The sequence below is a fragment of the Oculina patagonica genome, chromosome 10 (assembly GCF_052425735.1).
Source record: "Oculina patagonica isolate OP01 chromosome 10, crgOcupat, whole genome shotgun sequence".
Taxonomy (NCBI): Eukaryota; Metazoa; Cnidaria; class Anthozoa; order Scleractinia; family Oculinidae; genus Oculina; species Oculina patagonica.
Window position 1 is genome coordinate 6,968,513 of NC_135767.1, and position 26,149 is coordinate 6,994,661.

Here is a 26,149-nt window from a genome sequence, read left to right on the forward strand (position 1 = left end):
TGCAGTGTAAACTTTTTTAATCAATTGCAATGTCGTTTTGTTTATTTCGCATTGTTGGTGCTGAAAGACAGGCCATAATATTAAGTATTGTTTTTTTTTTTCAGAGAATTCGCACCGCAAACCCCTCATAAAGTCTTCTTTCGAAAGGCGTCTTCACAACACTGACATCTCTGACTCTTCTTACATATTTCGAAAGGTAAGCACCTTTATAATTTCGGTAACAAGTAATATTATATCGCAAAAAGAAGGCAACTTTTCGCCGAGTTTGCATCAGAAAATCTCTAACTAACAGTAGCCATAGGTTAGGAAGTGTGGGTGGATTACAGCTGAGCTTGTTTGTTTCGTTTTTGTATAATAAATACAAATTGTAAGTTATTTCACTTACCAAGTGTGGAATAGTTTTTCCACTTTTTAAGTTAATAACTTAGCCTTCTCATATATGATTCGATGTCACAAATTAGCTTTACTGAACTATTTGGTTGTTAGATCGCTTGTGGCTCATATTGAATCTTAGACTGAGATACATTTTACGACAGAATTCTGCTTTACTTTGCAAGCAAAACAACCTTTAGCCATTAGTGTGTCTGTTGTTGAATTTGTCGATCTTGACATGTCTCGCCATTTAATCACTCAATTTAGAATTCGCTTTCATGCTAGAATAAGTATTTATTTCTTTTTACTTCAATTTTTTCTTTTTTACACGTGTCTGTAGTGAGAAACATTGAGAGCACTACCTTCGTTTAGGCGCTTTTGCTTATAGATATTTTTTTCATTTTTTTTTCTTTTTAAAGTGTGTATCGTATTTTTATATTCCCTTTAACCTATTTTAGTGTACTTTTCGAAGATATTAGCTACTGATATATTTAATCTCTAGCTACTCTATAATTCGAGACAAAATAAAGTTTATGTTATGTTAATATGTTATGTTAGTCGAACTGTGCCGTACGATGCGATCATGATAGGAAAATAATATGGGGGGTACATACGGGTTCCCTTGAAATTTTGTGTAGGGATTTACCGCTGGGACTGTATAATCATTACCCTATTCAGAACATGCTCAGCTGCATTTTGCAACCCAATTGTAGACTAGACGCCAAAAAAATTCCTACCTATCCCAGCACTGTCTTGTTAGCGCTTTAAGGACGTTCGCGCGAAAATCTTCTAACATTGCAATTTTTCTTAAACTTTCACCACTGTTAGTTTACGAGTTACTTATGTCAAAAATGTAAAAAAAATGGGGGTCACCAAATTCGTTTCCGAGATACAATATCTGAAAGAAGGCGCTTATTTGCATCAATTTGACTTCGTCACTCGATATGACCTCAGCGACTTCTGGCGACAAAATTTGGGTTTGTTTGCACCAAGAAAGCTTCGTGACTCCAAAAAGCCTAAAAATTAAACCCAAACAAGAAAAAAAAAACAGAAACGGGAAAAAATTAAAGGTGAGAAAGTGAAGAAGAATTAACAGACTGACTTTCCTTTTTAATTTTTATGTCGTCGACTTTGAACGTGACATAAGCGTTAAGGGACGTGAGTTGCATTAAACATATCATAGTACCTGTCTGTATATTTATTTTACAAACCCCTGTATTTGTCTTAAAGATCCTTAATGGGAAATATGGCTTACGAAGTGTAAACTTTAATCAATTATGATTTCTATGTTTTCTTTTTCGTTTTGCTTCCTCTAAAAACCGTGGCGTAAAATTAAGGATTTGTTTTTTGTAAAAAGTTTCGCACCGCAAAACACCGTCGGTACCAAATCTTCTTCCAAAAGGCTGTCTTAACAGCACTGTCATCTCTGCCTTTTCTTATAAATTTTGAAAGGTAAGTATCTTTATTATTTCGGTAACAAGTAATATTATATCACAGAAAGAAGGTAACAACTTATCGCCAAGCTTGCATTAGAAAACCACATCGGCCGTTTTTAACAAGCAGTTGTCATAGGTTAACAAGTGCAGGCGGGGCATTACTGGACTTAAGCTTGTTGATATGTACCAGTATTTTTTTTTATTTTTATAATAAATACAAATTATGAATTATTTCGCCTGCCAACTGTCCAAGTTTCTATTATTCAAGTTACTAACCGCCTTCGCCTTCGTCGATGTGTCAACTTAACTGAACACGGGACAGAAAAAATAAATAATGACATCAGTTTTTCAGATACTTCAAAATCAATCTTACAACTAGAGAAATCGAGCTCTTACGTACTTTATGAACAAATTTATACGTTTTTGGTTTTTCGAGTTCGTTGATATTGAATCTTGAATCTTAGACTGAGATAAATTTTACGACAGGATCCTGTTTCACTTTGCAAGCATTATCAGACGTCAAAAAAACATTTAGCTATTAAAGCGTCTGAGACGGTTTGTTGAACTTGTCGATCTTGCATGTGACACGTTTCGCCATTTAATTACTGAATTAAGAGTTTGATTTCATGCTTGAATATAAATTTACTCTTTTACTTCCAATTTTTCTTTTTAAACATGTTTTTGCCGTGTTATGAACTTTTTCTTTCATGACAAAAGACAACAGAGATTATGCGAAAACTGATTCCAGTTATTAAGTCTGCAAACAAATCGGTAAAGCTTCGGGCGGTACTGTACAGATTATTTTAGTAGCTGGAGCAGGTGGAGTTTTGTTTTATATTTATCGATTTTCTGGAGTAAAATCAGTTCCTCGTCCTCACACTGAAAACCTATCTTCCGTTTTGCGTATAGTTCAATGTGTTTATTCTCCAATCATATCAGGTGAAGTCTGCTTTATCGTTCCGTTTAAGTACGTGCTACTGACCCCGGCCTATTAGTATGGGGCCCGCTTTTGCACGTCCGCAAAGTAAACACGTATAGCTAGTGGTAAGCACAGGTTAGAAAGTGCTGGGCCATGGGAAGTGCAGGTACACACTTTTGAGAGTGACCAGAAGCAAGATCCAAGTATTTATTTTTTTTCTCAAGCATCTCAGTGGTCCGGAATCCTCAATCCTTGAATCTGATTGGCTAATTGCACGCGCTCCAACGGTCCGGATTTTCCCATCCGGAACCCGCGTACGAACCGCTCACGGCGCGAAATCATTTTGCAGCGTCGGGCTAACGAACACATGAAAGTTTTGCTCACCAAAATCGAAATAGCTGTTACAGTGCGAATACTCGAACCGGGACAGTTGGAACAAAGTTAGCCAATCACAACGTTAACTGAGAACAAAGGATGGCGACCTTTTTCGTTAACGGACCAATGACGTTCAAGAACGCAAACAATAGATTTACAACAAAATTTGAAAACTCAACAACGTTGCAAATAGTTGCGGACCTCTCAGGAAACTCGCCTTGTTTTTGATTGGTTAGTTTCGATCCTTAATTTTCAAGAGGTCGTAGTTAGAGTTTGTAATACAAGAATTATGTGACCCTCTTCGCGAAAAGTTTACGAATCAAACCACGAACCGTGAAATTTTTTTTCACGGCCAGGAGTTGTGAATTGAAGATTCCACACTGTGTTCACTCTTGTTTGAAAAAGTTTCACCTCGGGAGTGAAAATGAAGACCATGAGATCAAAATCACGCTCCGTCTGTTGCCTTGAAATTGATGCGAGTCACTCACTCAGCCAATGTTAACAAATTGCGTTTACACCTTGATATGACTTTGAAATTCACGAAAACAGAATACTTATATCGTTGGTGAATGCCGTATAACTGTCCACAAGTGATCATATTTACAATTTTTTGTCACGATTTGAGACCATGCCAAATGTAAACATCGGGTCGAATTGTAATGTTGTCACGGACTCATTTTCTGCTATCTGCTGTTACAGCTTTGAGGTAAATTCACACTTCGTGAAAGAAGAATTTGTTTCGTTTTTTTCAATGAGTCTTCAATCTTTCTGTGGTTTTATAAAATTACCACAGGCTAAAGTTACTGAAACGTTTATGGGAGAAAATTCATTTCAAGCTAAAAAGCGGCGAATTAAAGCAAAATTGCCATAAAATATGCACGGTCAGTTGTCGCGTCCCAAATCTTATTTCTCTTGTCTTTCGTCAGAAACAAAAAATAATCACAACAAACACGAGAATGTAAAAAAGAGTGAAAACAACTGACTTTTCAAAGAGTTTCCCTAATGGTCGCGTGTCGCGGGTCGCGGGTTTCAAGTCGCGTGTCGCGGGTTTTAAATAAGTCGCGGGTTTTGAAAAAGTCGCGGGTTTTGAAAAAAGTCGCGTGTTTTTAAAAAGTTGTGAGTTTTCAATAGAATGCATTAATTTCTCAGTAGAATTCATTCAAACAAATTTAAACCGGTTGCAAAGACGCCGGTTTCAAAATGATCGCGTTTTCTTAGGAACTACGTTACGAAGTAACGTTGCGAGTTAGACAATCAAATTTCGAACTTCGGAACAAACTTCCCAAACTTTGCCGACTGAACTTCTGAACTTCCCAAGTTTGCAAGTTGAGGAGGAACGAGACACGTTACAAAGTGGTGGCAGAAATATTTCAGCGATTCTAGCTGCTCGAGTTTCAAAATAGTTGTTTGAACAAGCACGGCGTCGGCATCAACGTTCTTACCCACAGTAAGTATAAGGATTACATATACCGACCGTTGCATCACGTCCTGAAAAAAACATGTTCAAATTGGGTATCAAACATTGCATGATTTGCAATCAAGCTTTTAAGTTTGAAAACAACGTTGCGCGCGAGCGATCATGAATTTGAACCAAAGTATTCATGATTGAACGCGTACGGTTGATAAATATATTTTACTAGAATTCTGTGGCAAAAACTCTTTAAAATATTTTTAACTGGCGCAGATTTTAAAAACCCTTCTGTAGTTATGTTGACAGAAGTGGTTTTGCTTCGCTAAACCATCGGAAGAAAACACTTACCATAAAAATAGAATTGAGCCGTAAACGTGTCGCGACTTTTAATTCAAATTTGTCTGACTCTTTCGCATTTGTATAAAATTAATTTTACGTGAAGATCGGTAAAGCCGTCCAATTTCATTCGGTTTACAAACGCAGAAGACTTGACATTGAAGTTAAAGCCTCACAAAAATTTTAAAGATGTATTTGCTGTATATAAAAAGTTAAATTTGACCAAATTTCAGCCGACGTAAAATTTATTTATCGGCAGATCGCTCATGCGAAACGACGTCAGGCTCTTCAACTTTAACCAAATATTTTGTAACTCTAGCCACTGGAATCGCTGGAACATTACCGCTGCTGCCATGTTTTCTTCACCTGAATTTCCGACATGACCATGACTTTCGAGCAATGTCTTGTTCCTCCTCAACTTGCAAACTTGGAAAGTTTAGCCGGACCAAAGTTGAGCAGTTTGTTCCGAAATTCGTAATTTAATTGTTTAACCCGCAAAGTAATTATCTACTTTGTAACGTAGTTACCAAGAAAACGAGTTTAAATTTGTTTGAATGAATTTTACTGAGAAATAAATGGTTTCTATCGAAAACTCGCAACTTTTTAAAAACACGCGACTTTTTTCAAAACCCGCGACTTTTTCAAAACCCGCGACTTATTTAAAACCCGCGACACGCGACTTGAAACCCGCGACCCGCGACCCGCGACCATTAGGGAAACTCCTTTTCAAACATGAAATCTCGAACGTTTGTATTCATTTTCTGCTCACAATACGCAACATGAGACGGAATAGGCATTGGAGACGTCCCTTGAAACAATTCCATCCCGTTTGCGCGACTTCGCTTGTCGTGAATAAAAGCGTCCTTCGTTATTCTTTACTGTGCTATCACCAAGGAAGAGCGATATAATTTTATCAGAAAATTTCTTCTGAAGAATTTTTCACCCTGTGAATGCAGACTTTTGATTACGGTTAAAAATAAAACGAGCGCTAAAATTTGGTGCAGTCAGTAAAGATTTAGGATCGAAATTAACCAATCAAATACGAGTCAAGTTTTCTGAGAGGTCCGCAACTGTTTCAAACGTTGTTGACTGTTTAAATTTTGTTGTAAATCTATTGTTTGCGTTCTTGGACGTCATTGGTCTATTTCTAAAAAAGGTCGCCATCCTTTGTTCTCAATTAACGTTGTGATTGGATAACTTTGTTCCAACTGTCCCGGTTCGAGTATTCGCACTGTAACCAACCGTTGTAACTTTGAAAGGAAAATTTGAAAGCAGAGGAATTAAAAGGCCTTGAAGTTCTTCAAAAGGCGAGTATTCATTTCTTTCTCAACAAAATCGAGTTGTAGTTTATCTTTCGTAGTTTGCCGTTGTTTTTTTCATTTCGCAATGATTTTCACGCCATTGCCTAAACTTCACTGGTTTTTAGACTCCATCTATGAGTTAAACTGCCTTGGTTATCCGTCACTTTTTGCTAAAACAAAACACTGGGCGCTTTCCATTCGACCAAAAATTCTGGTTTGAGTTTCCGGAAAATTCCAGTGGCGAAAGGAACAACATTTTCCGACTCTTCCGGTTTATTATGCACGGAAGGCAAAACAAAATTTGCATATGGTAGTGCGTCGAATATGGAAATTTCTACGGTGCATTTAAATAATGCACTGTGGCAGGTTTGCTGCACATATAACTCGATATTTTTGCAAATAAAAAGCATTCCGAGCACTTAAAAAAACCGCCAAGAATGACATCGTAGCCTCGAATACAGGGACCTTTCAAAAGGCACACAAGCAACGAAAACGTCGCCAACCCAAAAAGTTCAATGAGCAAAACAATGGCGTAGCCTGCACGCGCGTTATAAATATCTGTACATTTCTTTGCTGCCGCCTGCAAAACAACAACGAAAACAACCGAATTAACCTAAATTTTTTATTTGGAGTTTCAAGGACGCTTTCTTAACTCATGTTGCTGCTTTCAGCTGCCCAAATCGCTAAATTTTCTGCTGAAGCCTGACTTGGGCTGAGTGTAAAATGGTAGTTTTTTCCAAAATTTCCGGAAAAGAGGACAACCTCGTAAGGTAGACCCAAATTTTCGAAAACAATTTCCGGGAAATTTCAGTTCCATTTGATTTTGCTCCTGGAATTTCCGGGGTTTTCTTTTGAATGGTTCGCATTTCGGAAAGTCAACACTTTCCGGATTTTCTGGAAACTTTCCCAGGAAATTTCTGTACCATTCGCGCTTGTTCCGAAATTTCCGGAATTTTTGGTCGAATGGAAAGCGCCCACTATTTACCATCATTCAAGGAAATGTGATTCTTTGATTAAAAACGGACAAATTAATTATCGCAATGTTGTGTAGCCTGCGAGCAGGCTCTCTATTCGGGGGCAACGTGAATTGAACTCTTCGAGCACCGAAGGCACGATCCCGCAAGAGGGCAACGTGAATTGAACTCTTCGAGCGCCGAAGGCGCGATCCTGCGAGTGCCGAAGGCGCGAGTCGGCGAGCGAAGCAAGCCGCTGGGTGAGCGAAGCCAGCCCGCGATCAAAATAAGAGAGCCTGCACGCACGCCATGGAATTTCAAATCAGGCGCGTTCGTCCACGAACGCAGCACTGTGATTGGTTAAAAATGACAGGCTCAATTAATGTGAGAAAAACCAGCGTCCATATCAAAGCCAAATCAACTACGGCGTCCGTGAATAGACACGCGAGTTTCGTTCGGCAGCGTTCATGAAGCATTTTGGAAACTTTCGCTTGATTCTAACGATCTCCTTAACTTAAAACAAGAACAGGAAGATGCGGTAAATTGTCTTCTAGAGGGACGAGATGTTTTTGCGGTTATGCAAACCGGTTACGGCAAGTGCTTCATATACAAGCATCCAGAGTTTCGCGTTTCCGGTTGGAACGCAATGCATCGTGGGATAGAAAGTGAGCACCAACTCAAGAAGAACTGCCATATTGGATTACATCGAGTGGCTTGGCCGGCGACCTTTTACGCAAAGAAACCTAGCTTCTTTTTAAGCCGATCGAATTTATAGCATGTGCAGGAATATAGAAAACCAAATCAAAGGTGTTTTAAAGGTAAGCTATTGTTTCATTACTTTTTGGCAACGATTTTAGGCTGCAGAGTGTCGTCGATTAGAAATGCTACGAGTATGATTTTGCTTATTTTATACTTAGACTTATGTCGTATTTCTTTTGTTTTAATGTAGATAATTTGTCCATGGGATTCGGCCACCGAAATTGTGTTGTCATAGGCTGTCCTAACAGTGGAAAAAGGCTAGAGAAATGGGCTGCTATGATCTGTGAGCTTCGTGGTTGTAACAATGGCTCAAGCATGTGTGACTGCCAGCCACCCTTCAAATTATTACAAACATACATACATACATACTTTATTTAATGCGTAGGTCGATAAAACTAGCAGCTAAAAGCTGATGTGGACTTACAATTAGTATATTGCATTCTAAATAACAATTAATAATAAATCTAAATCTAAAACCTAACAAAATAAAAAATATATATATATAATAAAACTTACAATAACGTGAGAAACGACAGAAAAGAAGAACCCTGCACGCCGATTACAACGGGCAAAAAATAAATAAGCAGGAACAGTTTGGATGCCTAACAAGGATTCAAGAGTTTGTAATCTGCAATTCGTTGATGGCGAACCAGCGGCTGAAAACCCAGACCCAACTTAGCAACTTGGTCACAACAAGAAAACGAGAGCCCCCAAACGCTCACCACCAACGCCACAGGATAACTCTCTTGTAGTAAGATCCTGAAAACGAGCTAAGCTAGATACATGTAGCGATGAAATTCCAGTACCTGTTCTTGAGCACTCAGCCGGCAACCTGAGCCCTCTACTTCTATTAGTGATTGTGCTGACAATGACAGAGCATCCGTAATTCATGACCATTGCTATGTCTATGGCTGGTACGAAATTAATGAAAATTCGATTTTTTTCATGAACACATCTTGCTTGAAAAGTAGGCAAGACAAAGATGAAAAATCATGGAGTTTTCAGAGAAAATACAGGAGCTAAGTGAAAAAGTGAAGTTGCTGGAAGTTCAACTTGTGGCCAAAAAGGATAAGGGATTGAAGCATTCAGATCTGAAAAATAACCAGACTGTAAATTTACTGACTGGCATCCCATCAACGTCTGCTTTTGAAAAATTATTTGACTCTGAAAGGATCTATAAAAAAAGTGAGATATTGGAGAGGCCCTAACAAAATATCCAGAAAAGGCAGGAACGTTTTATATGGAAATTCTCTTAGGGTTGGGGGTTCGTTTGACAAATAATTCCCTCCATGGTTTGGGTACAGACCTTTTCTGCCTTTTCTGGAATAACACAATTCAAGATATCAATAGTATGTTTACAGGTTCAGTGAAATTGATTTCCTTGCACTGATAGGATGACATTACCACAAATATGCATAATCAGGGGCTTAGCCATAGGAAGGACCAAAGGGCCTCGCCCACCTCTCTGAAGAGTAATATATAGTAAATATACTGGACAATCAAGTCCAGAAAAAGCTCGGGCCACTCCCTTTTAAGACTTGGGCTCCCTTTGAGCCCTTTTTGACAAAACCCTGGCTACCCCAGTAATTAAATTTGTGCTGATGTCTAATAAGAGGTAGCATTTAGTGGAGGTAGCATTTTTTTTATTAACATGCAACTTGATTAATGTTTTCTACTTTTGACATTGATATCAAGGATCAAATAAAGCAGTGACAATACAATAACACATGTAGTTGTTCAATTATATTGTACAGGCTCCATGAAAATATGATTATACGTTTCTAAAATTTTCTCAGTCAGATCCATTTTCTAGGCATTTTTTTAACAATTTATTTTTGCAGTAGTTTCAGGGCTGGTAAAAGACAATTATTATAAAACCAGGTTAGATTTTCTTCTAGCCTACACCAGTGTGTGGCATTAAATCGGATTGTTTCCAAGTGATAGCCCTTTTGTGTATATACTTGTAAAGAAATAGCACAATGGCCTGTAGTAAATAATAAAGATGGTAGGTATCACAATGGAGCACAATGGCCTCTTTGTTATGACCATCTCACCCTGGACCTGTGCAAAGTACTGATGCTGCTGCTTTAAAGCTACTTGTCCATTACACATACATAAGTGCTGAGGGAATTTCATTGGCAATGCTAAAAGGGTTCTTGATCTCTACTACTGCTTTCCCACAACAAGAGCACTCTATCAGTAAGTCTGGAGATGCTCCCAAGTACTGTTTAGTTTTATCAATGAAGATCCCACATTCTCTATACCTAACATCCTTGTGATTGTTTTTGAAGTATTTGACAAATTCCTCAACTGCAACGGGTTCCATCTCTGCCGTATTTAAGAGCTGGTAAATTTGTAGGTGGTTTAGCTTTTCCTAATAGGCTTTCAACAAGTTTATCAGCACTATTTTCTCCACTTATTTTTATTGATTCTACTTTAGTGAATACTCTGAAAAAGTTTGAGGCAGTTATTCTGCCCTTCCTTTGCTGGTGCCATTGTTACAACCACGAAGCTCACAGGTCATAGCAGCCCATTTCTCTAGCCTTTTTCCACTGTTAGGACAGCCTATGACAACACAATTTCGGTGGCCGAAACCCATGGACAAATTATCTACATTAAAACAAAAGAAATACGACATAAGTCTAAGTATAAAATAAGCAAAATCATACTCGTAGCATTTCAAATCGACTACACTCTACAGCCTAAAATCGTTGCCAAAAAGTAATGAAACAATAGCTTACCTTTAAAACACCTTTGATTTGGTTTTCTATATTCCTGCACATGCTATAAATTCGATCGGCTTAAAAAGAAGCTAGGTTTCTTTGCGTAAAAGGTCGCCGGCCAAGCCACTCGATGTAATCCAATATGGCAGTTCTTCTTGATTTGGTGCTCACTTTCTATCCCACGATGCATTGCGTTCCAACCGGAAACGCGAAACTCTGGATGCTTGTATTTGAACTCTTCGCAATGGCGATGGCGGGGAAGAAGGTTTACGAACGACTCCGAGACACTATCGTTTTAGTAATATGCCCCCTTTCCAGCATAATTGAAGACCAGATGAAGGAGGGACAATCGATGGGTTGAACTGTGTTGCTTTGCGAGATTGAACCGACGATACGAGCGTGTAAATGTAAACAATGACCCGCCAATCCCTTAAATGAAATTTTTAATATTTTTAGCTGCCTGAAGGTAGCCATAGTTTCAAAGAAAAAGCCAAATAATACGCTGTAATATTTTCTCCTTTTTCTTTTTTATCAAGTTATTATTTTTGTATGTTAAAATAAATAAAACTTAAAGCAATAGCGAGCACTTAAATGTGTTGTGTCCATATTTCAACTAGTTTCCGTTCGTATAATTCTTTGATTTACCTCTAAACCAGACTATGCCAAAACAGTCCCATCCGCCATAAGTGAATATTTTCACCTTATTGAATATTGGTCAACTGGTTCAGTCAAGTGATGGTCATCCAGATGACAGTGAGCTATCGTACAATGAGATTTTTAATTAAAAAGATAATTACAAATTTTCAAATTGTTGATTCCAATGGTTACATACGATCCTGATTGCATTTCAGCGAAGATTTAAATAATCGCTTAAGTGATTAGCGACTATATGGTAAACGTTCTGTTGTTATTAATAATAGACATCCTATTGCTATCGGACAGCCTAATCTGTTATGATTTTAATACTTTGAAATAAAGCGCAATTACGCTCGCGGCCTGAAGACGGTGTCCCTTGCCTCTGTATTTAACACAAAAAACAAAGCGTTTTCGTAACATCGAGGTATGTATTCCTTTATTACAGGAGCTAATTCTAACATAAGTGTTTTTTTACAGATTGTAAATTTTCAAGTTTGCAGCAGAAAACTTCATAGATTATTTAAATAACGTAGTAGACATGACTTCATCTTATTATCATTTGCATCAGACAAAGTTTTAAGCTGTTGTTACAAATTTGTCGTTTGCGAAGGCTTCCCTTTTGAAATTCGCATTATTTTCAGAAAAAAAAAAACAAGCTGCTATAGTATATAGCCATTTAGTCTCTAGAAACGTGTAGCAAAAATGCAGTTATCATCAAAGTTAAACACGAAATCGGAAGCAGATAGGACATGTACTTTTACCCGAAACAGTGAAACGAAACCACCGAAACGACTGAAATGGCCGAAACGAGCGCAACAAAAATAAATCACCGACTTGAAAGTTATTCTAGCTAACCATAGTGCTATTCAGGCTAACCATGCACGAGTCTGTAGGTCTACAGTCTGCTTCCAATTCAGTTATCCTGATCAAATAACACTCTGGTTAGCCTGTATAGCGCTCGGGCTACCCTGTTTTACGGTTAGTTTTCAATAATGGTAAGGGATTTCTGTTATTTTGGTCATTTGTTTTCGTTTTGTTCGTTTTGAGCGTCTCGATGGTTTTCGGTGGCTTTCCTGGTTTTAGCCATTTTATTTCGGTGGTTTCTAGATGACTGTTGCCTTCCGTAAAATGAGATTTTTAATGAAAAATAATAATTAAAAATGTTCGAATCGTTGTTATACACGATGTTGATTGCATTTCGGTGAGGATCGTCTTACATGACAGTCGCACCCCTTTCTAGCTAATTAGAATTAAGTACGCACGCTTTAAACTCTGCAAGTGTATTTTAATATATGGACGAGACCAGGCTCTGTTAAAGAATTGATCCTCGGTAAAAAAAAATGGCCGAAGACCTCTAACAATGAAAAATTTCCATCACACTGCTAGAGGGAAATAAAGATCATTCATGATTTTGTTTGGGGGGGAGAAGAGAAAGCGGGGGTAAAAAATGAATTTTGAGTCTGAGAGAAAAGCCAATGAAGAAAGCGCATGAGACACGAATTTGTTTATTGGGCACCTGGATTTTGGACAGCTAATTGCTATTGGACGCCCTTAACAGTCATGACTAATACATTGAAATAAAATGCAATTACGCAGACGAGACGTTTTGTTATAACGCCTCTTCTCTAAACTAAATACCAAAACATTGCGTTTTCGTATCATTGAAGGTATGTATGGCTTTAAATAGCATCTAGAACTACTATGTAATGTTAACGTTTAAAAGGTCTACAGGCGATATAGAAAGCGCGTCTTGAAAATATCGGTCATCCACCGTAACAATTGTTTGCTTATTTTCGGTAAATTATTACTTCCTTCAATTCGGATTTTTTTACAGCTTTTAGGTTTCCTCATTTTAACTGTGTAGATAAGAAGAAAAATGACAATAATAAGAAAAATAACTCTTTAATCGTAGGAAGATTAAAATTTTCCAAGTTTTCAACAGATGGGAAGGATTATTAGTGTTTTTTTTTTTTTTACAAAAACGTTAACTTAGATAGCATATATGCTTTGAATCATTAAGAAATCTTTAACAAAAAGGCCGCAATCTTCACAGTTAAAATAGAAAGGAAGCAGATAGGTTCAAACTAAAAGTGCTCTTTAATTCTAAGAAATGTGTTATTACTTATTGTTATTGTGTCAGTATATTGACAAAACAGCCACCAGAGATTAGTATAGAGGAAAACGTTCTGTTCGAGAAGCAATTAGGGATTATTTTATCGATTGAACAGATGGGAGCTTTTTAGTAATTTGCACGAGTGGAGCAGCCACAAGTGGATATAAGACCAAGTTTGAAATGTTTACGAGTACAATTAATCCCAATTGTTTCGAGAATAAAGACCTATTTTATTTCAACAATAATGCTTCCGTAAATACGACCTTCTGAATCGAGGACATTTTCATGTTTACACAAAATAAAATGCCAGGCGTCTTCGCCGCGTTGTTTCACTCATTTTGGCTTTAAAAGTCGATGAAGGCGGGCTTTTTTTCGAAAAGACTTCTTAAAATCTTATCTTAATGCCTTTCCAGGTTAAATTTGACGATGAGGACGGTCAACATCCTTCGTTTTCGATCTATTTTCGACATTAAAAATATAAAGCGGGGGAGGGGGGGAGTGGTGCAGCAGCGGTTTTCATACATCTACAAAAGTGTACGGCAGTAAGAAACTGGTACGAAGAAGTAAAGTGATTTACTTGAATGAAAGGGTAGCAAAAATTAAGAATACTATGTCAATGACATATCAGTAATAAAAAAAACTCCCCGTCTTCTAGCTAGTAACCTGAATGGGGAAAAGAATTGATTCCTTGTATTACGTTTTAGAGTCTTCTCGGCAAACATAGTAAAAGCAAAGCATTAGCGATGAAGGCTACAGATGGTTTTTGGTATTTTACAATTTTGATTTTTACTAAATGAAATTGACAACGACAAGAATGTATTCGCCATTGTCCACTTTAACGGCTTTGCGAAAAACTGTTCAGTAATTGAAAGAAGTCTTTAATTTTAAGAAATGTATTATTACTAGTTAGAAGTATGTCAATATATTGACAAAACATCCTTATTGCTATAGCCATCATTAGTGTAAGAAGAAATTAAGGCAAATAAATTTGACAGCTAAGCTATTTCAAATCTTTAAACCATCCCTTATTAAAAAGTTAGCGTCGTTAAAGTACCGAGCGTTTAAACACCATTACCTTTTTGGGCCGAACGCAGATCGTGAGTGGTATTTTATTGAAAGGTAAAAAAGTGAGACGTTGGAACGTGAGGGGTGCATTTCAATGGACAAAAGAGAAAAAGTGACGTTGAAGTTTATGCATACAAACTAGCATTCGTGTGCAGTTCGTAGTACATAGACAGTAAAAAGAAACATAATTAAGCTATTTTAGTTAGGTAATTAAAGAAAAACTAATTCCGAAACTAAGTGAAGGTCAAAACTACTTTTTCCATCGAAGAAGTGTTATATTGTAGAATACTAGTTAGATTGTAAAATCACATTCTCACATGACATGAATTGAGCTTTTTCTTTAAAACTTGCTGCCTCGAGCACGAACCCGCCATCTTGGGTTTAAAGTAACAACATCAAAAAGTGAAAGTAGGAAAAGCAGTAAAAGGAAGCTAAAATAAATCTACCACAAGAAACTTCAAAGCGTTATATTGCAACAGAACCGGAATTTAACGAGAAAAAATATCCAAAACATACAGTTTCTATGGCAACATCAAGTTTCTTGGCCAAAGTCTTATTACACGACGACGCTTGCAATTGTACAGAAAATAACTTATTTTGGATGGTGCAAATATTTTTGCTGTATCTGTTTGAAGGTTTTTTATTTGCCGTATTTCAACGACATTGGGTTGCTGGGAGACAGAAAAAATTTCCTTCTCTAAAAAGTGTTAATAAATTATTTTAGCTGCTATGGGTCGGCCGGAACATTAATGAAAGTTCCAATCAGTTTTAGTTGGGCGGTGGGCGGATAGAAAGAAGATAACTATTACGAAGATAAAAGAACGAAAAAAAAAAACGAAAAATAAAAACTGTTTCAGGAGCAACTATTTTTCCTTGTATCTTTCTTCATCGCTCCCCATTGAGCTTCTCTCGCTCCGAGGAGTGGGGGATGACAGACCGTAGAAACTAGGTTGTTCCAAAAGAAAGAATAATAATAATAAAAACATTTAATTAGCTTATTTTCAAAACGCCTCTTGGACAAAATCTCCCGCCCCAACATCTAAATACCCGTACTTTGTCGGCCGGTTTTCCAGTTTTTCAGTACCCAACTTAGCTTATATAACGTGTCTTGCATAACCTTAAACTTAAGGATGTGTTCTTCTGTTTTATTCATAGAAGATGGTAGACACCGCCATACTGTGTTTCACAGTAGTTTATGCCATAACAATGGTCGCAGCTCTGGTTGGGAACACGCTGCTGATCTACATCGTGTGGACAAAACCTTCGACAAGAAGTTTGACAAGTTTCCTGTTCGTCAACATGGCAGTGGCCGATTTGCTGACTGCAATCTTTATAATGCCTGCTAACATGGCTCACTTTTATGTCAGTGAAATGACTGTTGTGGAGGGCAAAATAACCTGCGGGTTTATCTACTACGCTGGGTTCGTATCTGTGACCACCTCCATTTTTTGTCTTACTGTAATGGCATTTGATCGATTCTTTGCTGTCGTGTATCCTTTCCGGCAAAGCATTTGGTTCAGAAAACCAAAAATTATTACGCCAGTCGTTTGGATCTCGTCCATGGCTTTGATGTCAGTTGTACCGTTTGCCAACAAACTACGTTTTGGCAAATGTCGTTTTGTTATCTCGCTTTTACCCTTTTGGACTTACATACTTCTCATCAACTACCTCCTGCCCCTGGCAATCATCACCATCCTTTACAGCATAGTTGCTGCAAAACTATGGCTCCACCAAGTGCCTTTGGATCATGGAGACAGTCAGCGACACCAGCGAGAACAGGAGATCCCCAAGAAGAAAATCGTCCGAATGTTGGTAATTGTTGTTGCGGTGTTTGCAGTCTGCTGGCTGCCTGTGCACGTGTTCCAAATGCAATGGGCTGTACGCATGGCAGTTGCTTGGCCACCTCCACTCATTTACTTTTGCTACTGGTTCAGTCAAGCAAACAGTGCCATAAATCCGTGGCTGTATATCGGTCTGAACGGCAAGATGAATGCAGCCTTTACCAAAATGATTCGATGCCGCCGCGACGAAAATATCCAGCCGGGAAACACAGCGATGCCTACTGCCAGAGGAAGCAAATCGAGCTTTACAAAGCGCTCTTTCCTGGATACCAGACTGTAAATCCAGGGGTAGGGGGTGGGAGGAGTTCCCGTATATGTAAGGAACGGTGATGCTAATCGGAAAATGTGAATAATGTCAATCTTGGGGTGGCTCAAGCTTTTTTTTTTACCCGTAGTAGACACTTTTCATGCCTGATCGAATTAGACCATTTACACTGTACTGATGTAAGACTGATTTTTTTCGCTTTCACGAGCAGCCCAAAACAATACATTTAAGCCTTAAAATATTGGCGTTCTGTCCTGAACACACGAAGTATAAGACCCAAATCTATAATTAACACCCCTGAGTGAGACGACGAGTATCCCAGCCCCTTTTATCTGGGATACTCCACAGTCTGTAAATACCTCTCTGTTTAGTGTAGACAGGTTTTTCCTTCTCTCATTTCAAAACTTGTTTAGCGAGAAATTGCTTGGCGTCGTGAGAGCTCAACAGAGTTGCAGAAAAAACGTTACAAAGATTGAAAGGGACACTGTCACGGGGATTTTACTGTTTCTCTGTAAAAAGTACTAAAATTGTCGAATAGGTCTTCTCGTACATAAAATGCACCTAGTACATCAAGAAGAAGATATAAAGTAAATTGTTGTTGAAGAAAGAAGGGAGCAATTATAATTTTTGGGTGTTTTTCTAGTCCACGAGGACAAAACTTGAAAAATCAGCATGACTTTTTCAAGTTGAGATCTAAAGTTCCTGATGGCATCACAAAAATATCACTTGTTTATAGCTTCAGTACACTTGCATGGAGATTTTTAACAAAATTGGACCGCTGTACGTAGTTTCCATATGTCTTCAGGCTCTTGAGTTTTTGAAATGACTGGTGACAGTGTCCCTTTAAGTCCAAATTATTAGCGGTTGGATAATAGTAGTTAAGGGGTATTGCGTGATTTGGGCAAAAATTGGCGCTTGACACGTGAAAGCGGCTCAACTTTGGCTGTGATCTGGTTGCCGGTTTTGTTTAAAATGTTTGACCCGTCATCTGGGCCCTGTTTCGTGAGTTCGGCTGAAAACGTTCGTGAGAACTTATAATAACTACACGAACTGTGACACCAAAGACTTACCTTGTGTAGAGGACGTGTTCTCTTGGCTCGAGGTATGCGTCATGGCTGGGGTGGGGGGTGGGGGGTGGGGGAGTACTTACATAAATGGCCTATACAGGTATGTGCCGCGGAATAGGGTATCGTTGTTGAGCTAGTTTCTCGCTCCTTAAATAGGGTATCATTTTTGCTATTTTTGACATTGTGTTCCGGTGTGATTTTCGCTTTCTTTATCCTTAAATAGGGTCAGGGTTTAAGAATCTTCGCGGCACACAATTATCCGAAATTTATGGGAGTACCTCCCGGGGCGTCATGTAGGGCTGCTTACTCTTTGAGAACGTGTCAAAATGTCTTGCTTCTAGGCTATTTAAAGATAAATGTAATTGTAAATTGAAGCCAGTTTTATTCACCGATGTATTTTATTCACGTAGTTTGTAAAATTGTCTAAAAAAAGTCCACGTGATTCCCCCTGGAATCACATATGGATCCGTCGTAGCGACGACGAAACGAAATCAGATGATTCGAAGCGTAAAAGAAATACTTCCACTAAAAGGTTAAAAACACAGTTCTTTCAATTGCTTGCCTGCATGCAATCGTCGAAGATTGAATTAATGACAAAAGAAAGCATTAGTTGAAATGTAAGAAGCTAGTATGCATTGATAATGAAAAAAATATTCTAAATAAATGTTTAGACATGTTTAAAGGAATGCCCTTTTGACGTCGGGGCCGGCTAGCAACGGGTTATTCACTGTGCTACTCTGGGGGTGGAAGAGGGGTGGAGGATGGGTGGCTCACATATATGCTATATAAGTATGTTGGTATGTGCTATCCTAGAGAGTATGGTCATAACCTGCTTACGCGGGCCCTTCATCTTCAAACAAAGGAGATAAATAGAAAAGCACCCAAACATATTATTTATTTGACAGTGATTTACAGCTTCCGAAATGCAAACGGCCAGGCTTAATTAAAAGGGGTATGTGTGGGGTTTTTTAAATCAGGTCTGCAAATGGGCATAAAAAATGTCATAAAAAGCCGCAATAGACAAAGCGATTCCATTTATACCCCTTCTCTCCCCTCCCTCCTCGCTTATCACTTTACCAATCGTTTCTTCCTTAGGTCCATGCCTTTTATATTTTTCTGATACACAATCACCCAGTGTGAGTTTGTAATACATTTGTCACATGTGGACAAAGTTATATGACCTAGATATAGCTGCCGGACTTCGCCATTAGCTCAGTGGTAGAGCGTTCGACCGGCGTGCGGAAGGTTCTAGCTTCGACTCTTGTTGGGAGAATACATTTTTCGAGGGGCTTGGGGCACAAGCTGATTTACATTTTTCAAATATAGGACGGGAGATAACGAACGGTCACCGTAGTGAAATAGAGGTCTTGACTTTTTTCTATTTTTCTTTTTTAGTACTCCAAACAGTCAAAGAGCCCCCTTTTCAGGGATACAACACCAATTTCTTTCCAGAAATTTGACGAAAGTCGTCATTCTTAGGCTAGACATTTCTTACTTCCGGACATTATATGCTTCAAACGCTTACTAATGCCATGTAAAATATAAATTTCTTATTAGTTTTGGATCTACTACACAACTCATTTATCTGCATTATTTACCAAACGAAGTACCCGCCTATCATCTTACCTAAATCGAACTTTTACAGGATTTAAATATGTTGAAAACAAAGACATCACATGCCATAATTATCGCCTTTGGCAGGTCTCTGATAAGTTTTTTATCAACTTCCCTTTTTGCAAAATAATTTGTAAATAAATTATTCAATAAATATCATGATGTTATTAAGATGGACAGGAAGCGAGTGAAACCATGCTTGGAAAGTGTTTCAGTTCAAACATTGCTTTCTGCATCAGCGTTACAATAAAGCTTTTGTCCTTCTCTAAGGACTTGTAGAAATTACAGTTCCCTTTCGATTTGAAAGACTTCTCTGGCTTAGACCAGGACTTCTCTGAGTTCCACGAATAAAAGTTCTAAGTTTGGATGAACTCGTAAACGAAACTCGCATGGAAAACATTTTGCGCTGGCCGTGAATATCATCTCTGTCTTGTGACCCTCTCAGGATATCCTTGCAGCTGGTACAGCGCGTCTGAAGCGTACCAAATATGAATGGATTAATGCAGCTGTTTGCATAAACCAAAATATTTGTAAAAACTAGCAGATCGATGAAGTATTTAGAGTTGTACCCATTGCCATAATCGTTCCAAAGCCACATAACATGATTCGGTAGCATGCACACTGCAAAGGCGACAACGGCTGTCACAAAGATTTTAACGATGTGGACATTCAGGTGAGCTCGAGTTTTAAGCATTTGCCTTCCAGTAAGACCTCCTTCAGAGTCGGCCATAACGACTTGGAGTGTTTTAATATCTCTGTAAAGTTTTCTGCCGATTCTGACATAAGCGACTGTTATGCCACAAAGCGGGCAAAGGTATTGTCAGCATTGCTGACAATGCTGGTGGATAAGTCTGTTATCGCCAGGTTGAGGATGAAATACTCGCTGGTCTTTCTCTTCTTGCGACTGAGGATTGCGAGGCAGATCAAGGCGTTTCCGACTGAACCCACTGCTATTATAACAGAGTAGAATAGTAGCTGTATTATGATCACCACTTGAATTGTGTCTTCATCCACATTGGTACCATTTTGGGAAATGTTTCCATGTGCTGACCAGTTCGACATGTTGAGCAACAAACACTTTTGCAGTATAGCTTACTACTGAGCTTGATGTTGAAGTGTAGTGTGTCAAACCAATAATATTTTACGAGAACTTTTGTGCACTTGTCAGAGTACTGTTGACTTTAAGTTTCAAATTATTTGCATATCTGTTCCTTTTCCTGTCTGCTATATTTCCTGTTAAAAGAAAAGATAAGAATTATCATTTAATACTTCAATAAAGCAAAAAGTGAAATTCTGGAAAAATGTGTTGAAGATTCACTTTTGAACCAAAAGAAACCTTGTGAAAGAAAGTTGCTAAAGTCTTGTTTTCTCTAGAAAAGCAAGCACAAGCGCAAGCATGGAAAAAGGAAAAAATTATCCTTATGCCTTCGTGAGCTTATGTTTGCGTCGAAGCCGTTTTCACGGTGAAAGAAGAGCTGTTATCCTTGCGTTTGTGCTTGCGCTTGTGCTTGCGTTGCTAGTGATAAACCAGGTGTTTCGAACAATGTGCCGTTCGAAGTGATGAGACATAAGTTGTAACACACCACAGCTTTACGGGAAACGGTGACTTTAATTTTCAAACTGGATCGTGATTGTCTTCGTACGCAATTCACAATATAATGTAGTCAAACTATAAATAATAACAAAAATATAACTTAATCCTAACCTCAGTATAATATATCCTAACAGTATAACGTTGTTGTAATAATGTAATACACTATAGCTACTTACAATTCTATTTGCCACTCCCGTTAACGAACTTTTACTCTAGGACTTGATCTACCGGTTAACTCAATGTTTGTCCGCTTACCGCCGCTAAAGGGCGTATTTAAATGTTCTCTTTGTCTCTGGGGACTCGGCCCATTATTCTCTCTTATACTGAATTATAATAATTTCACATATGTGCAAAACACTCCCTTCCCAGTGCGGAAATCCTATTACATTCATGTGATTGAATTGAGCAACGATCTATACGTCGCGTGTCATTCGATTGTACTTATGTTTCATTCTCTAATTCCTCTTTTGTAGCAATTAAACAAAGTTTATGGATCGGTCGATCGTAAACAGACGTTGAAGTTTTAATTCTTGCTTTTCTCACAAGTTTATCTGCTCCTGGATAGGTCTGTAAAACGATTCCAAGTTTCCATGTTCTCCTCGGTGTTGGTTCCATAGGCTTTTGTCGTAATTTCTTGCACGTGACACATTTACTGGTCATTTGCTTGGCCATCTTTCTGACTCCCACAATCCAAAAGCGTTTCCTTGATTCATAAATGAGGCTTTTGTATCCACATTGTGCTCGCTTTTCATGGAGATGTTTTAAGGAGTTGGTGTCCGTTTGGTGAAATGATAGGATTTCGTATTTCATTAGGCAGTGACCTGATGCTTTCGAGTCTTCCATATGCGCGTAACAATCCTTGTTCATCTGGTTTTGACATCAGCTTTTGGTCGACAGTGTCTATTTTGATTGTTTCTTGACACCATTTGAACATCTGTAGTTCGGTTTGTTTCAATTCTTCTGGTAAAATCGGGCTCGTGTCGTTTTCTTTCTTTCTTGTATTGTTAATGAATCTCAGAACATAGGCCAGGGTCTTTCTAGCTTTAGCGAACGTTGAATAGGTCTTCATTAAATGTTGCAAGATAGGGTTGTCTGTCGGTTGTCTGAAGTTTGTTGATTCTTCTGAAGAAACTGTACATGGAGTTGGTTCTTTGCAGTTGGTCGACTTCTCCTTGTTGGACTTCATTTCTTTAAATGATTCTTCGTCGGCTTTCTTTGAATTTTCTTCGAACTTAGGCCACTCTTCTTCGGGGCGCAGCAGAAACGGAGGACCTTCCATCCATGTCTTAATCTCTTCTGGTGGTGCTCCTCTTGTCAAAGTGTCTGCTGGGTTGGCATCTGATCTGTTGTACTTTAAAAATGCTTGCGTGTCAAGGGTTTCCTGAATCTCAGCAACTCTCGCCGAGACGAACGGCTTGAATCTCTTTGGGGGCGTTTTAATCCAGGTTAATACGGTTTGTGAATCCATCCAAAATACTGTCTTGGAGTCAGTTATCTCGGCGAATTCCAGTGCTTCTTTGCAAGTGCTGTACAATCCGGCGAGGGTAAGCAGGATAAGGATGAGGATGAACAGCTTGGGAATTTCGACTTGTACGTCCTCGAAACAGTTCTTTCTCTTTCTCTTAAAGGTTTTCTCTGAGGACAACATACGTTGGAGCGCAACATCGGAATTACTCTCCTTTGGGGGTCCATCATCTGTCCATGGCGTTCGTTCTTGGTCTCGCCCATCGATGATTTGTGTTGAATCTGCTATCATCTTGATGAATTTTTTTTCTTCTAACTCGTCGTCTCTGCTTGTGCAAAGCTCTGTCGGTTTGACTCCAAGCATGTCTTGAGCATGGAGTTTTGTCATGTCTTCCAATGCACTGACAGTTCCTACATCAACTGAATTGATCGTAGAGGGTTGACTCTCTCGGTCGTCAATTTGACCCATGACGAACCATCCGAAACAATTTCTCTTCGCTATCGGTTCACCAGGACCACCGGAAATTACGTGAATATCAACGAACGCATCTGCAAAATCTGTTCCGATCAACAAGTCAATTGTTCCTCCAGACAAATGCAGTTTATTTGAGATTGCTTCTAAATGCTGGTAGCTATTAACAGTCTTTCTAGACACTGTTTTTGCTGGACCGCACGGCTTGTTTAATGCGTAAACCTGCATGGACTTTTGAATGCTTTCTTCTGAAATTGGCGCAACAGTTATGTTAACAAGCTCTGATTCTTCTGACTTCTTCAGACCACCAGCCAAATTCATGGTTAAATGTGTTTTAGGACCGCTTATGCCAAGTTTCTTCGCAACATCCTTCGAAATGAAACTTGTGTTTGAACCACTATCTAGCATCGCAAGGACTTCAACAAAGTTTCCGTCTTTGTCTTTCACCATCAATTTCTGGACAGGGCAAATGCCAGGAGCGTTCCTCACTCCCTGTACGTTATTGTTACTACTCTCGTGAGTCGCACTCGAGTATGGCACGGCTTCGGGATTTAACTGACTGGTATTTACATCTGGAGGCATACGTTCGTTGTGTAATGAGCGATGATGGCGACGGGTGCACTTGTTGCATGTGGTGCCGTCGGGTTTTTCACAGTGATCAGTATGATGATTTCTTAGGCATTTACGACATCGGTTGTTTTGTTTGAACAATTTCCCATCTTTGGTCCACAGTTGATTTTTGGAACACTGGACACGCAGAAAGTAAATGCTTCGTTTCGCATCCGACTGGGCAGATTTCATCATCGAGAACTTCTCTGTCTGTCGCATGACTGGCCGAACTTCGTTGATTTTGAGTGCGGTGCTCATAATTTCCTGCATCGTTGCGGGTGTCCCAATGGACGCGGGATCGCAAACTTGCTTCTTCGTTTAACCAATCTAATAAGTTCGAAACGTTCTCTTCCTTTTTCAGGCGTTTCATTTCTCTGCCGAATTCGATGTTGTCTTTGGCATCCAATTTCGATAGAAGTTGGGACATGACAAAAGGTGCCTCATTAGCATTTGTAACCTTGCAACCGTTTTGTTCCATGTTGTTTACGAATCCAAGAATTCTAGCCGCGTAGCGCGAAAGCGATTTCGAGTCGCTCTTAACTGGCTTGAGATTGTTAATTTCCTTTAACAGCATATCCATTAATTTTCTTTGATCTCCAAATTCAGTGTCGAGAATTTTCCATGCTTGGTCGATCGTCTTACACGGCCTAACTTGATCCGACCAAAATGAGTTGTTTGGTAAAGCTTTTCGAAGTCTTTGCAATTGTTCGTCTTTATCCTGTTTGTATTTTTCCATCCAATAATTAAACTCGTTTTTCCAAGTTGCATAATTTTTTCTACTTCCATCCCACGTTGGAACTGATAATTTTTCTAATCCATGACTTGTGGTTTTTTGGGAGCCTAAAACGTCGGCCATTTTCGTAACTGCTGAAGCCATCGCCTCGAGCGTTTCGTTATTTCCAGAGGTCGGCTTCTTTTCGGCGTTGCATTTCTTTTGATATAAGACGAATCGTTCAGTGTACTTTAAATAATCGCTCTTGATTTTATCTCCGACTTGTTTGTTTGAACTTATTTCCTCACCTGACGACTCTCCGGCTTCAATTAATTTGTCGGCTATTGTTGCCTGTTGTTTCTTAACACTTCTGTATTTTGCCGCTATTTCTTTGTGCACGTTTTCTAAAGCATTTAATTCCGATTCCACATGATAAAGCACGTCGAATTCTTCATAGAGTTCGTCTAATGAGGCTATTGTAAAGTCTCTTTTGGTAATGAGCGTTGCGATACTCTCAACTTTTGGAGGCATCTTTGAATAATGATCCACTGTGTAGTTACTCTTCTCAAGTTAGAATTTTTGACTGTTTCGAACAATGTGCCGTTCGAAGTGATGAGACATAAGTTGTAACACACCACAGCTTTACGGGAAACGGTGACTTTAATTTTCAAACTGGATCGTGATTGTCTTCGTACGCAATTCACAATATAATGTAGTCAAACTATAAATAATAACAAAAATATAACTTAATCCTAACCTCAGTATAATATATCCTAACAGTATAACGTTGTTGTAATAATGTAATACACTATAGCTACTTACAATTCTATTTGCCACTCCCGTTAACGAACTTTTACTCTAGGACTTGATCTACCGGTTAACTCAATGTTTGTCCGCTTACCGCCGCTAAAGGGCGTATTTAAATGTTCTCTTTGTCTCTGGGGACTCGGCCCATTACTCTCTCTTATACTGAATTATAATAATTTCACATATGTGCAAAACACCAGGCTTAGAGAGAAGAGAAACCATTTGAATATATTTACATTTGGCCAAGATTCACTATGTCTGTGTCAGTAGATTAATACTTGTGTCTTATATCGGGAAGCAAATTAATTAACCTAGACATGAATTGCAAGACAATATACGACAGCTCAACTTGCTGCTTTTTGGACAAGATGTCAAACTTCTCAAAAAAGCAATTGGCGTTCTATTAATTACTATTGGTAATCTATGAATGCGAGTGTCATTAATATTTGCACTGCGAGGAAATTTGAAACTTCTCACATAATTGCTCGAGCATTTAGGCGATTGGAAATATGCAAACAATTTTCAAATATCACAAGCTGTGTAAATCCATAATTGTTCGAGTTTCTATGTGATATATATTGCTTATCTCCTCTTATATAACTGAGAAAATTACGAACGCGCACGCATTTTCACTGCAGCGTTAATTATTGATAAATCTGCATGCTCTCAGCCAATCACAAAGAAGTATTTTCCTCTATCATAAAATAAGGAGGGAAATTAACCAATAACTGGCCGGCCAGCTGTAGAAATTTAGCTTTGTTGGCAATCAACTGAACATGCCAGTCATTGTCTCTTGCTTCTTTTGCAAGTGCCGCCGATTAAACTACATAGCATCTCTTAATAACTAAACTTTAATCTATTGCTCATAGAAGATGGCAGATGGTATTATAGTCATCAACATTTAAAATTATTGTTTTAATTAACCATTTACCAACCCACCCTAAAAAAATGTAAATGTGCAATTGTTTATAGTGGTCATGCACTTAGCTTCATATCTCTTTGAGATAGCAAGTTTACAGGCATGCCACTGAAACAGAGGACTGAAACCAAAAATTACCCGTTGTGTTTTGCGTGGTTAAGACGACTAAAACCCAAATAATAGCTTTTGTTATAATTATAACCGTGTCTCACAAGGGCTGGGAACTACCGAATTCAAGAATCTGATTTGCTAAAATCGTATTTGACTGCGGTCTAGTTTTGCCCCTTCCAGACATAAACCGACTACATTTTGCGATGAGAAAGTGAGAAACACAACTGACAAAAGCATTAACTTGTTTCTGCTTAAAGTACTACATGGAGTAGCCA

General features: G+C 38.6%; 3 protein-coding genes, 1 long non-coding RNA gene and 1 pseudogene across 4 annotated transcripts in view; 3 read left to right on the top strand and 2 right to left on the bottom strand.

Moving 5' to 3' along the window:
- The first annotated feature begins 7,715 nt into the window (after nt 1–7,715).
- Nucleotides 7,716–9,883, top strand: LOC144667407 (uncharacterized). Its single transcript, XR_013573311.1, has 2 exons — nt 7,716–7,921; nt 8,053–9,883. It is a non-coding gene; the product is annotated as an uncharacterized LOC144667407 (long non-coding RNA).
- A 1,707-nt stretch (nt 9,884–11,590) lies between these two features.
- LOC144628346 (somatostatin receptor type 2-like) overlaps nt 11,591–26,149 on the top strand; it is a 47,626-nt gene continuing 33,067 nt past the window's right edge. The window contains exons 1-2 of the mRNA XM_078486448.1: nt 11,591–11,645; nt 15,555–16,528. Coding sequence (XP_078342574.1) covers nt 15,558–16,520 — 963 coding nt within the window. The 5' untranslated portion in view covers nt 11,591–11,645; nt 15,555–15,557 and the 3' untranslated portion in view covers nt 16,521–16,528. The remainder of the gene's footprint in view (nt 11,646–15,554; nt 16,529–26,149) is intronic.
- LOC144667191 (uncharacterized) lies at nt 19,452–20,248 on the bottom strand (annotated as a pseudogene).
- The window catches only part of LOC144667192 (uncharacterized), a 29,748-nt gene continuing 24,281 nt past the window's right edge, over nt 20,683–26,149 (top strand). The window contains exon 1 of the mRNA XM_078528599.1: nt 20,683–20,717. The gene's annotated coding sequence lies outside the window, so the exon portion shown is untranslated. The remainder of the gene's footprint in view (nt 20,718–26,149) is intronic.
- On the bottom strand, nt 20,776–25,035 carry LOC144628295 (uncharacterized). The gene is made up of 2 exons (XM_078486378.1): nt 24,860–25,035; nt 20,776–24,758 (listed from the first exon to the last, which is right to left on the bottom strand). The coding sequence occupies exon 2, from the start codon at nt 23,593–23,595 to the stop codon at nt 21,529–21,531; it is 2,067 nt and encodes a 688-aa protein (XP_078342504.1). The 5' UTR covers nt 23,596–24,758; nt 24,860–25,035; the 3' UTR covers nt 20,776–21,528.